Source organism: Schistocerca americana, chromosome 7 (assembly GCF_021461395.2).
Source record: "Schistocerca americana isolate TAMUIC-IGC-003095 chromosome 7, iqSchAmer2.1, whole genome shotgun sequence".
Taxonomy (NCBI): Eukaryota; Metazoa; Arthropoda; class Insecta; order Orthoptera; family Acrididae; genus Schistocerca; species Schistocerca americana.
Genome location: NC_060125.1, coordinates 349,621,880 through 349,635,609, shown reverse-complemented (window position 1 = coordinate 349,635,609; position 13,730 = coordinate 349,621,880). Strand labels below are relative to the sequence as shown.

The following is a 13,730-nucleotide window of genomic DNA, read 5'->3' as shown; positions in this document are numbered from 1 at the left end:
TTATTACTGATATTGATAGTATGAATTACTCCAACCATGGCACGCTTCTTAGCAGGATGAAAGTGTGCTTATACTCCTTACGGAACTGTTTTGCAATAACATTAAGGTTGTTAAAATATGTGATCAAGTGGACTGCCAGGAGCAACTAGAGAAGGGGCGGTCTGTAGTGTTAAAGAGGGAGATGTGTGGATTATTCAACTTATCTTTTCTTTTTTTAAGTTATCAGTCTTCTGACTGGTATGATGCGGACCGCCACGAATTCCTCTCCTGTGCCCAGCTCCTCATCTTATCTGTTATCTACGTCGCAGTTTCTCCAAGTCTATCACTGCGAGATGTGGTGTTAAGGTAAAGATACCATTTCTGTTACGGGGGAATGACAGTTTCACATCAAGAGAAATACCGGAAAAAATCGGTAAGAAGCACTTCAAACCATTTCAGGGAAATATATACGTTCTGTAGCTATACCACGTAAAGTGGAATTAGCCGACGTTAAAATGCCAACAATATTGGAGCAGCTTAATGTCGACGACGATTACCATTTGGATTTGGACATAACGCAAGATTTTGCTGGAATTCTTTAACAGAGTAGACATATGCGACGATCTAACATGAGACTACAACGTCTGCATCGAATGAGACTGCCACGTAAACAGTAATGTGCTTGTGGACAACGATAAGACAGTTGGAGTAGACTGAAAGCGGTACAACTTTTGCTGCTAATTGGGAGACCGGTCTCTTGCAACAGCAAGTCCTAACAGGAGGATACCAAATCGTCGGTTCTTGATAACAAGAAGAGCAATTGCAGACCTGACCTGTCAAATGGTTCAAATGGCTCTGAGCACTATAGGACTTAACATCTCTGGTCATCAGTCCCCTAGAACTTAGAACTACTTAAACCTAACTAACCTAAGGACATCACACACATCCATGCCCAAGGCAGGATTCGAACCTGCGACCGCAGCAGTCGCGCGGTTCGGGACTGAGCGCCTGAACCGCTAGACCACCGCAGACCTGACCTGTCCCTCAGGTTGCAGCAGCAGTCGCAGAGGGCCTGGTATTGCTGTGCTGAGTCGTCGTCAGTTCTCCAATTCCACTGCAGCAGCACGTGACACAGCAGTGTGCATTATGATTCCAGTTCACGGCAGTTGCAAATCGATAATAGTCATGTAACCGTATTGATTATTTATATAAGTGTAGGACGTAGACCTGGCGGATTCGAAATTCGTCCAAATTGCTTTCCAGAACCAACGCCTCAATACAATTCAGAAAAAATCATACCAGGACCAGTGTGGTCTAGTTTACCAACATTTCATGAGTGGTCTCTTCTTACTAAGCAGCGACCAGATGAGGTAAGTGAAGCGGGGTACGTTTATACGGGCAATGGTGATGATGCAGTGTATTTTAATTGTGGTTTGAAGCATTGGCATGAAAAAGTTGATCCGTGGACACCACACGCTCTTTGGTTCTGCAAATGTATGTTTCTGGTTCATGTAAAGATCACTGACTTTGTGCATACTATCTGTCGAACAAAAAATGCAATAATTACAGTAAACTAAACTCAAACTAAACTCCTCCAGAACAGGCCATGAAGGCCCAACGGTACCGACCGGCCGCCGTGTCATCCTCAGACCATAGGCGTCATTGGATGCGGATATGGAGGGGCATGTGGTCAGCACACCGCTCTCCTGGCCGTATGTCAGTTTCCGAGACCGGAGCCGCTACTTCTCAATCAAGTAGCTCCTCATTTTGCCTCACAAGGGCAGAGTGCCCTTGAAGTGTTAAATATTAAACTTTAGACAGATATTCCGAACAAAGATATGTCATCTGAACAACATGTGGTTGAGGGTGGTCGTCTCTGTAAAATTCGCTTCCAGGACGAGGTGAGCACATTACCCCATCCGTGAGTACACATTTCTATCTGTGTTAAATGTGCACTCCCATTTCCTCGTGTGCTGCATATTGGGTGCCTATACACCTATAGGTAGAGTATTAATTCAACATAATTAAGAAATTATCAGCAAATAGTGTATTTTTTGCCTTTGTAATATGTTAAACACCACAGTTCACAAATTAATATGTGTCTATTCTAAAAAACATTAAATGTTTTTTAAGCAAGTTCACACACGCAATTTGTAACCCTGCCCATATATATATATATATATATATATATATATATATATATATATATATATTAAAAAGTGCTTTACTAAGTGTCTGAAGCATATACAGCATCGCTCAGACTATGTGTCAGAGTCCTTGTTTGGAAATGCGCGTCAGCAAGCACTATTTACATCGCCACCGGCATATGTGCTACTATTGTTATTTCAGCTGGTAGGCTTGCTAAAGTGTTACATACGCGAACTTTGCGATTTGTTATATGTAGAATGACATTGTTTGAGAGCTTTGTGTCAGCAGTATCGCCTTGTGGTTGATCACTAACATCCCTGCAGCTCCACCTTCCTGCTGCAGTCAAATCGTTTACAGCACATGAGAATTGGACAGCAGATGACAATTTAATATAATTCAATTTAGCAGGTTCCACCCATTGTATTCGAACAACCAATCCGATAATTTGTCTCCTATACTTGTGCACTGTGACTACATCACTTCTGCTAGGACTGACTCGGAACCGCCAGCCGGGGTGGCCGAGCGGTCCTAGGCGCTACAGTCTGGAACCACGCGACCGCTACGGTCGCAGGTTCGAATCCTGCCTCGGGCCTGGGTGTGTATGAGGTCCTTAGGTTAGTTAAGTTTAAGTAGTTCTAAGTTCTAGGGGACTGATGACCTCCGAAGTTAAGTCCCATAGTGCTTAGAGCCATTTGAACCACTTTTTTGACTCGGAACCCCTCTGCAGTTTATCTTCTCGCGTGCAGGTAGACCATTAACTTTTATATTCTGTCTGCATACGGCTATAATAAGCAACTCTGTCTCAGACAGAAGGGCTGTATTAAAACAGAGGAAACGTTTTTCTCAATAGTACCGTTGGTGGTACTACCTGTCCATCGCTATTTGCTGCTCAGTCACACAAATCGCGAAATTTACTATTAAATTATCCAGTTACGTTATTATTCGCTGTCATTTTTTGCAGAATATGCCACGGCACCATTAGTTTATACACAGCTCACGATTTCTACCTCACGAAACTTCACTACAAATCTACATTAACGGAACCAACCTGTATCGGTAATTCTATAAAGTTTTTCCTAGGTGGAAGGTGACGTTCGCTTGGAAGTGACATCTCTCATATACAGCGACAAGTAGAGTTATGTCATACTACAAGACAGTTAGGGTTGGCTGCTTCATACGGGTGACCTCCAATTGTATATATTACACTACTGGCCATTAAAATTGCTACACCAAGAAGAAATGCAGATGATAAAGGGGTATTCATTGGACAAATATATTATACTAGAACTTACATGTGATTACATTTTCACGCAATTTGGAGCATAGATCCTGAGAAGTCAGTACCCAGAACAACCACCTCTGGCCGTAATAACGGCCTTGATACGCCTGGGCATTGAGTCAAACAAAGCTTGGATGGCGTGTACAGGTACAGCTGCCCTTGCAGCTTCAACACGATACCACAGTTCATCAAGAGTAGTGACTGGCGTATTGTGACGAGCCAGTTGCTCGGCCACCATTGACCAGACGTTTTCAATTGGTGAGAGATCTGAAGAATGTGCTGGCCAAGGCAGAAGTTGAACATTTTCTGTATCCAGAGAGGCCCATACAGGACCTGCAACATGCGGTCGTGCATTATCCTGCTGAAATGTAGGGTATCGCAGGTATCGAATGAAGGGTAGAGCCACGGGTCGTAAAACATCTGAAATGTAACGTCCACTGTTCAAAGTGTCGTCACTGCGAACAAGAGGTGACTGAGACGTGTAACCAATGGCACCCCTCATCATCACGCCGGGTGATACGCCAGTATGGCGCTGACGAATAAACCGCAATCGCGATAGGCTACAATCCGACCTTTATCAAAGTCGGAAACGTGATGGTACGCATTTCTCCTCCTTACACGAGGCATCACACAACGTTTCACCAGGCAACGCCGGTCAACTGCTGTTCGTGTATGAGAAATCGGTCGGAAACTTTCCTCATGTCAGCACGATGTAGGTGTCGCCACAGGCGCCAACATTGTGTGAATGCTCTGAAAAACTAATCATTTGCATATCACAGCATCTTCTTCCTGTCGGCTAAATTTCGCGTCTGTAGCACGTCATCTTCGTGGTGTAGCAATTTTAATGGCCAGTAGTGTTAATGTCTTAAATCACAAGGCCAGTAGTGGGCAACGTTACTGGTAACCACGTTATAAGTTTTATAAAGTGACCAGACACGTGAATGAACTTGGTATGACCTGGCTGGAGACCACTACAGAATTGATTGTGTGTTTGTTGCCTGTACAAGGCTGTACGAACTTTATGACCTTTCAACTATTCTGTTGTGGAATATAATTGCGTCACTTCGGCTACTCTTGGTAATTCTGTACCGCTAGTCGCTGCAGTAATCACATTATTTTTCGAGTATTACGACGTCGGTTATCTTAGTCTCTGCGAACCGGCACTGTCGTGTTACCACACTACAATGTTAAAATCTTATAATATTTACAGCTATTTCGTTAAGCTTTGCTTACTAGAAGTCCTGACATGGTGCATGTGGCTGGGGGCCTGATATTAAGCACATATTTCAGCTGGTAGAATCTCTATCGTCATTTCCGGTTGTGATACACCAATTTTTTTATAATACGACGACTTCCTCATTTACAAATGGTTCAAATGGCTCTGAGCATTATGGGACTTAACATCTGTGGTCGTCAGTCCCCTAGAACTTAGAACTACTTAAACCAACTAACCTAAGGACATCACACACATCCATATCCGAGGCAGGATTCGAACCTGCGACCGTAGCGGTCACGCGGTTTCAGGCTGAAGCGCCTAGAACCGCATGGCCACACCGGCCGGCCCTCATTTACACATCTATACGATATAGAGAACAGCATCACTTTAGTACGTGTTGTGGCAGCTTTTTGGCCTTTATAGCTGCGGAGGGCTGTCATACAGTCTTGGGTTAGGAGGATTATGATAGCTCTGTGTCTGCAACGCGTACAAAATCGAATTTTCGTGACAATTTTGTTTATATTATTATAAACAGACAATTTAAATGTGGCAATACTAAATTTTTGCTTGCAAAGTGTGAGGTGTCTCGCAATATATAATGGTATGTTGTTTTTTCAGAGATATCGACTCGGACATTTCCTTGGAAATGTCGCATCTCCCCCTGTTACAGTCTTTGGTCGTGTCACGAGCTGTTGGCTATATGTGCTTGTGTTGTCTAAGTAATGTTTTGGTAATAAAAGCTTATTTCTCTTTGCTTCGTTTCCTAGTAAGACAAATGTGTTCCGTGTGTGTTTGTGATGCTGTAGTTGGGTACAGGTTTTTATTTTCCCAAGCCATAATTTGTGGAAATGTAACTACACGCATCGAACACTAACTTTACGTATTTAACAATGTGAACAGCGCTGATTACGTATTCTTTTTTTTTAAATATTGTGAGCGATGAAACTTCATGAGTGAAGCGAACAATCATGTCTTTACCCTACCCGTACTTTACTCCGATAACTGCGGACCTGGGAATGCGGTCCACTACGTTTTGTGATTTTCGCCCCAATATTACCTCGCTGCCACTGTGGACTAATGTATGCTGAGCCTCATCCGTCTAGGCAGCATGCCCCAAACGTCCGTAGGTGGTCTTCCTATGCGCATGTGAATCCTTTTGTTCCGAAACTTGCTCTAAGATGTCCATATGAGACAACGGTTTCCGCCACCTTTGACAAGGAGGTGGTTGTGAGCGGTGTGACTGTGTGCTATCTATTGTTGTCCAGTACTGAACTGACTAGTGACCTGTTGCACTTTAGGCGCTCTATTTGTTGTTACAATACAGTTTATCACAATGTGGCTGCAACCCTCCTGAGAGCGGCTGTCTTAGTACTCCTGAAAAGTGTTTCGTCTATCTGACTCGTGCATCCCGTCCGGATTACCTGGTCTCCATCAAGTACGCGGAAATGCGACCGTCACACAGGCAGCCAGTACACGTAGAACATTGATCACTGTGTGATCAATGTCAGTGTCACTGCCTCTGTTTTTCCAACGTTGCGTCTATTACTACTTCAAATCGTCATCAATGAATTTCTTTTACCATTGCCTTTGGGTAGGTATGTCTTAGCATGTTCCGTTAATAGGACGTAATTATATAACTCACTGAATGGATTATGGGCAGCATGGGGTAACTTCTTGTGTCAGGCATCATTGAGAGTCATAAATAGAATCAAAAGAAATCTGTTTTTATTGCTGTGAAAGGGTTTAGAATTGACCGACGTGTTGTAAAGGAAAAGACCACAGGATGAGAAGACCGTATAATTTTAAGATTCCCAAGAGGGCGTGTTCATTAAAAAGCAAGAATGGGGGCGTTATGTTAAAACTTGTTTCCCGGTAACACCGTCGCAGGAGAATAACTTTTTTCTTCTTTTTCAGAGTTTCTATATTGGTGTCACTCTTGCCTAGCCAACGTAAGAAACTAAATCCCCCTGCCGATCGCCAGTAAAACAGCAGGAGAGGTCAGCGCCGCCTCATCTGTATTGTTAGCGTGGTGTAATGAGGGTGTAATGGGTATAAACGTATATATTTTTATATGTGGTACGTTAACATAAACACACATCTTTGTGGTGGTTGCTTCTTCTCTGCGTCGAACAGTCTTCCCATGAACTCGTCACAAACTTTACAATCTGATGTTTCCTGCATGTTCGTAACAGTACCACTAAGTGGACTACGCCTGTCAGTATTGACGAACCGTTTTCCATCCAAGCATCCCCGCTTCGACACCTGACCCACTGCTCCGGAGATAATGGGCACTACTGACTTGTTTTTGCCACATATACTTGGAAGTACTAACCAACTTAAAAACATACTACTCCCAATAGCTGTAGTTATTAGTCTCTAATGAAGTAATTGCTGATGAAATGTTTTTCAACATTCCGTCCTTAGTCACCAATAAAAATATCTGCACTTGTACTCATTATACCTTGTATTGTATTCGAGAGGCACACTGAATAAGGAAATGAAAACGAAGGGAGCAGACATTCCAGCCCACTCTGATAAGCTTTATAGGTTTCAACACAGGGTGTTAGTGCACGGACAGAATGTAATGTGCATCGTAGGCCGAGAGACTCAATGGGAGAAACTTTATTCTTCCAATAAAATATCTTTTTTTTTTTCAATTTTTCTCTGTACGGAGTGACAGCCATTTACTGAAGAATCATGACGAGCCTAGGCCTTTTCGGTGCTGCAGACTACTGGATGCCACTGCCAACCCACACCTTGTTGGTGAGCGCATCGTTCTCATAGTCAATAACGCTGACAGTGTGACGGCTTGGTGAGGAGTTACTGACGGACTCATGTTTCCGACGACAGAAACTGGCCTCTCTTAGCAGCCAGCACTCGACCTATTCAGACGTGCATTCCCATCCCTCTCTCTGCCAACATGCCCCGAAATCTGTTGGTGGCCTCCCTGGGACTATACTTATAACCCCAGTGGTAGATTTTCTGAATAAACCTGACTCACCGAATAGTTTCTGAAAAGTATCCACCCTGCTGTTCCTACTCAGTAACTTTGCACATTCCTGGTCCTTGATGCCTGCTTCGAGCAGTAGCCTTAAACATGAAGGACCCTGAGCAGTAAGAAACGTCATGCCAAAAACGTTTTCGTAACTTTTTGGGAAACAGCGATTTTGTAAGCTATACAAAATTAGTGAAAAAGCAGGCTGGATCGCGATGGTTATTTCATTTAAAATTACCGGTTTCGGCCCACTCTTAGGCCATCTTCAGAATAGCATTGTGGAAGATAGGTAACATGCTAGTTACATAAAGAGGTCAGTGACTTAAAATAATTTATACTTATTAAAATCGAAGAGTCGTTATCCATCCTGTTTACCTTTGACAGCTGTGATCGACCTGTCGTTACGGTAACACCCGTCGTCCTTGATATACATCTTTGATGGTCCGCCTCCGTAGCGTAGCGATAGCGTTTCCGCCTACCACGCAGGAGGCCCGGGTTCGATTGCCGGCAGGGGACTGGGTGTTGTGTGTCCATCATCATCATTTCCATCATCATTGACCCGCAAGTCGCCGAAGTGGCGTCAACTAAAAAGGACTTGCAATACGGCGGCCGAACTTCCCCGACGGGGGCCTCCTGGCCAACAATGCCATACGATCATTTCCATTTTTTTATATCTTTGATACTTGCTGGCCATCTTAACTAGGATGTCTCCATGTTGGTGGTGTATGAGTGTCTGTAGATAGCCAACTCAGACCAGAAGAGGGCGCGAATGTTCTACTAAATTTCGTATTATTCAAGAACACAGTGTAGTTACTGCGTAATTATCATAGATGATAATTATTTTACATAAATGCATTTGTTTATTCTGTACAAACATTCTATTGATTAAATAGCCGGTCTATGGATATATTATACCGGTTAAATAAATTATTTCCGCCAGATGATACCACAAGAAGTAAGAGAAATAATTTTTAAATAATCTTATTACAGTTACTCACTACTTTTAACAATCTGTTCTGACCTATAGACACAACTTTTTTATAATTATTCACTTTCAGGTAAACTGTATCTCCAAATTACATGTAATTTATGTTAATCGTTCCTCATTGGCTGACATTGACGTCATATGACGTGCGACAATGAAGTAACGAGACTGATTTTGTTTGCAAGATGTGGCAACCCTGCAGGCTTGCATAGGCACATCTTTGACCTTGGTCTATAAGCTGCTTCTAGTCCAAGCGGCACATCGATGCAACTGGTTAGGCGTGAGTTGTGCTGTAATAAGTTAACACGTATTTATGTCTCTCGTCACGGAAATGGAACTGCATAATATTGCGCAACGCCATGCCATTTCATTTTGCGTTAAATTGGGTGAAAACATGACTACAACTTACGGTTAGCTTCAGAAGGCTCTTGGAGAGGAGGTTACGTTAAGAGCTCAAGTTTTTCGTTGGCATAAAATGTTTAGTGAAGGCAGAACGAATGTTGAAAATGAAAATCGCAGTGGACGACCATCAACCTCACGGACGGATGTCAATTTGGCCAGGGTGCATGAACTCGTACGATCTGATCGAATATTATCTGTGAAAATGATTGCAGAAGAACTGACCATCAATCAAGAAACGGTTCATGTAATAATGACTGAAGATCTTGGTATGAGAAAGATTTGTGCAAAAATGGTCCCCAAAAATCTTAAACCACAACATCGAGAAACACGGGAAAATGTGGCAGCCGATCTGTTAGAGCAAACGGAAATCAATCCAGAATTGTTGAGCCGTGTTATCACTGGTGATGAAAGTTGGTTTTTTCAGTACGATCCAGAGACAAAACGCCAAAGTTGGCAATGGTGCTCAAAGGGATCACCCAGACCAAAAAAAACTCGCATGTGAAAGTCAAAAGTGAAATGCATGTTTGTGTGCTTCTTTGATTCCAAGAGAATTGTGCATAAAGAGTGGGTGTCTCCTGGACAAACAGTTAACCAATATTACTACAAAGAAATTTTAGAAAGGCTTCGTCAAAGAGTTCATCGTGTCCGTGCCAACATTGCTGATAATTGGATTAGGCATCACCATAATGCGCCATTCCATACTGCTCTGTCAGTACAGCAATTTTTAACCTAAAAACAAATTTCAGTACTACCACAGCCACCTTATTCACCAGATATCGCTCCGTGTGGCTTTTTTCTATTTCCAAAAGTCAAAACGACGGTCAAGGAACACCATTTTCAAACAACACAAGATGTACGAAAAGCTATGACGAGGGCCTTGGAGGATATTACAGAAGATGAGTTCCAGAAATGATACCATCAATGGCAGAAGCACTGGAAAAAGTGTATGCAATCAGAAGGGAACTATGAGGGTGAGTCTAATGAAAACCTTAAATTTGTAACAACAAATCGAAATATCGCGCCGTTAATCTGTAAGTTGGTAAGCGTGCTACAAACAGCGTGCAGGATGGCCAGTAGGTGGCAGCATAGTGCAGATGCACACATACCGTCGCAGTATCAGTATAAAGATAGCCGTCCCACTTGCGAGTTGCACCAGGGAAGAACAGCGTTCTGTTGTTCGGTTTTTTCGTAGTGAAGGTGCGATACCTATTGAAATGCATCGACGAATGAAGGTTCAGTATAGTGATGCATGTTTGTCTCAGCAGCAAGTCTACGAATGGTGTAGGAAGTTCGCAAATGCTTGACTTCAGTGGAAGGTGCTCCTCATCCAGATCAGGCACAACGAGTTGTGACCCCACAGAACATTGCAGCAGTTGAAGCCATAGTGAAGGACAACCGACGAGTGACACTGAATGACACTGCAGCATGTTTACAGATTAGTCATGGGTCAGCACACCACATTGTGCATGATGTGCTCCAGTTTCTCGAAGTGTCTGCAAGATGGGTGCCACGGCAGCTGATTCCTGAAATGAGAGAACGACGTGTTGATGCTCGTGAAGAACTTCTTCGGCGCTTTGAACGAGAAGGTGATGGCTTCCTTGCAAGAATAGTTACTGGGGACGAAACCTGGGCCGGCCAGTGTGGCCGAGCGGTTCTAGGAGCTTCAGTCTGGAAGAGCGTTACCGATACGGTCGCAGGTTCGAATCCTGCCTCGGGCATGGATGAGTGTGATGTCCTTAGGTTAGTTAGGTTTAAGTAGTTCTAAGTTGTAGGGGACTGATGACCTCAGATGTTAAGTCCCATAGTGCTCAGAGCCATTTGAACCATTTTGAACGAAACCTGGGTTCACTTCCACCAACCGGAAACGAAGAGAGCGAGCAAGGAATGGTGCCATTCCTCATCACCAAAACCAAAGAAGTTTCGAACAGAACCATCAGCAGGGAAGGTTATGCTGACACTCTTTTGGGACGAAAAAGGCGTCATTTCGGAGCATTACATGCCTAGAAGGACCACTGTCACCAGTGCATCATACACAGATCTCGTAAAAAATCATCTGCGGCGTGCAATCAAATCAAGGCGACGTGGATTGCTGTCAGCAGGTATCCTTTTGCAACATGCCAATGCAAGGCCCCACACTGCCCGTACAACAGCTGCAACAATCACAGACCTGCAATTTGATTGTCAAGGGACACCATTTGCAAACAACACAAGATGTCCAAAAAGCTATGACGAGGGTCTTGGAGGATATTACAGAAGATGAGCTCCAGAAATGTTACCATCAATGGCAGAAGCGCTGGAAAAAGTGTGTGCAATCAGAACGGAACTACTTTGAAGGAGACAACACTAAAATTGACTAAAACGGTAAGCAACACTTTTTTCACATCAGTCTCATTACTTTATTGTCGCACCTCGTAGAGCACAAACACGCCCTCACCAGATCTACGCAATGCAGCCCGGCCAACAGCAGTAGTTTCAGCGACTGAGGTCTACTGACTCTCCTGGACATCTTCAACTTCAGCTGATGGGTAATGACTCTTCAGTTTTAATAAGCATAAATTACTTAATTTTAGGTCACTGATTTCTTAATGTAACTAGCAATTATCCTATCTCTCACAGTGCTGTTCTCAAGGTGGTCTAAGACTAGGCCGAAACCGGTCATTTTAAATAAAATAACCAAGGCGATCTCGACTGTTTTTTCATTAATTTTGTGTTGTGTCAACAGTTTCCCCACCTCCTTTGCTGGTAAAACAAGAGCGATGAAAACATTTATCACCAGATTCGAACTACTGCTACTTCTCTCTCTCTCTCACTCTCTCTTCCCTCCCCTTCAGAATTTCTAGATAGCAAGTGGCATTTGTGCAGCCTAGATTCATCATTTGTTGTGGCAGTGAGGGAACAACAGTCGTGCCGCCGGCACCAGCCTGCAGGCCTGGCTGCGGTACCTACTTGGCGGAGTCGGTGTCGGTGTCTGAGTCCTCAGTGCCGGTACCCGTCGCTGTGCCGCCATTGCCGGGCGTCAGGTCGCCGTCCGTGAAGGAGCTGTCGCTCAGGTCGCCGTCATGCGACGTGGTGGGTGTCAGCTGCAACATACCACGACACGGCGTCAAACCAATTGCAGGACAGTATCACTAGCGAAACACATGGCAAACACGACAGTACGCAGAATTTTCCTCAGGCAGCAGTTGCTCAGTGGTACGCAGGAGATAGACGGTAAGTAACTTATTTTTGATGGTACTTTTTTGGGATTCTAGCCCATCTACATCCATACTGAAGAGGCAAAGAAACTCGTACATCTGCCTAATATAGTGTAGGGTCCCTGCGAGCATGCAGAAGTGCCGCAACACGACGTGGCAAGCACTCGACTAATGTCTGAAGTAGTGCTGGAGGGAACTGACACCATGAATCCTGCATGGCTCTCCATAAATCCTTAAGAGAACGAGGGGGTGGAGATCTCTTCTAAACAGCACGTTGCAACACATCCCAGATAAGCCTAATAATGTTCATCTCCGGGGAGTTTGGTGGCCAGCGGAAGTGTTTAAACTGAGAAGGGTCTTCCTGGAGCCACTCTTTAGCAATTCTGGACGTGTGGGGTGTCGCATTGTCCTGCTGGAATTGCCCAAGTCCGTCGGAATGCACAGTGGACATGTATGGATACGATGCTTATGTACGTGTCACCTGTCAGAGTCGTATATATACGTATCAAGGGTCTTACATGACTCAAACAGCACACGCCCCACACCATTACAGAGCCTCCACAGCTTGAACAGTCCCCTGCTGACATGCAGGGTCCTTGGCTTCAATTCTGTCACGTCTTCTTCATTGGCCGTTGGTTCCGTGCTTGTAGGATCTTTTTCCGACCGCAGTGATGGCGGAGATTTGATGTTTTACAGGATTCCTGATATTCACGGTACATTGGCGAAATGGTCGTACGGGAAAATCGCCATTTCATCGCTACCTCGCAGACTCTGTGTCCCATCGCTCCTGCGCTGACTATAACACCACGTTCAATCTCACTTAAATCTCGATAATCTGCCATTGTAGCAGCAGCAACCGATCTAACAACTGCACAAGACAATTTTTGTCTTATATAGGCGTTGCCGAGCGCAGCGTCGTATTCTGCTTGTCTACATATCTCTATATTTGAATACGCATGCCTATACCAGTTTCTTCAGCACTTCAGTGAACATCATTATCCTGCAATTCATGCTTAAATGCGTGGCATAGGGTTTTTCGAACCAATTCCGGACAATTTCTCTTCCGTTCCAGCCTCTAAGAGCGAGTGGGAGAAATCGGCACTTAAACTATCTTTTCGTAGTATCTATGATTTATTTTATTATGGTGATTATTCTCCCTATGAAGGTTGGCGATAATAAAATCTTTTCACATTCAGAGCAGAAAAATGCTGACTGAAATTTCGTGAAAGGATCTCGCTGCAACGCAAAACACTTTTGTTTTAACAATTGCCACCCCAACTCGATTATCGTGTCCCTAACACAGTCTCCCAAATTTCGTGATAATACAAAACGAGCTGTCCTACTTTGAACTTATTCGATGTCCTGCATCAGTCCAATCTGCTAAGAATGTCAAAGCGCACAATACTCTAGCAGAAGACGGGCAAGCGTAGTGTAGGCACTCTCTTTAGTAGACCTGTTGCGTCTTTTAAGTTTCTGCCAGTAAAACGTACTCTTTGGATTGCCTTACAAAGTTATCTATGTGGTCGTTTTAA

General features: G+C 43.9%; 1 protein-coding gene across 1 annotated transcript in view; it reads right to left on the bottom strand.

The window, feature by feature from the left end:
• LOC124621875 (myogenesis-regulating glycosidase) overlaps positions 1-13,730 on the bottom strand; it is a 247,832-nt gene that overhangs the window by 113,801 nt on the left and 120,301 nt on the right. The window contains exon 2 of the mRNA XM_047147340.1: positions 11,951-12,084. Within this exon, the coding sequence (XP_047003296.1) occupies positions 11,951-12,084 (134 nt within the window). The remainder of the gene's footprint in view (positions 1-11,950; positions 12,085-13,730) is intronic.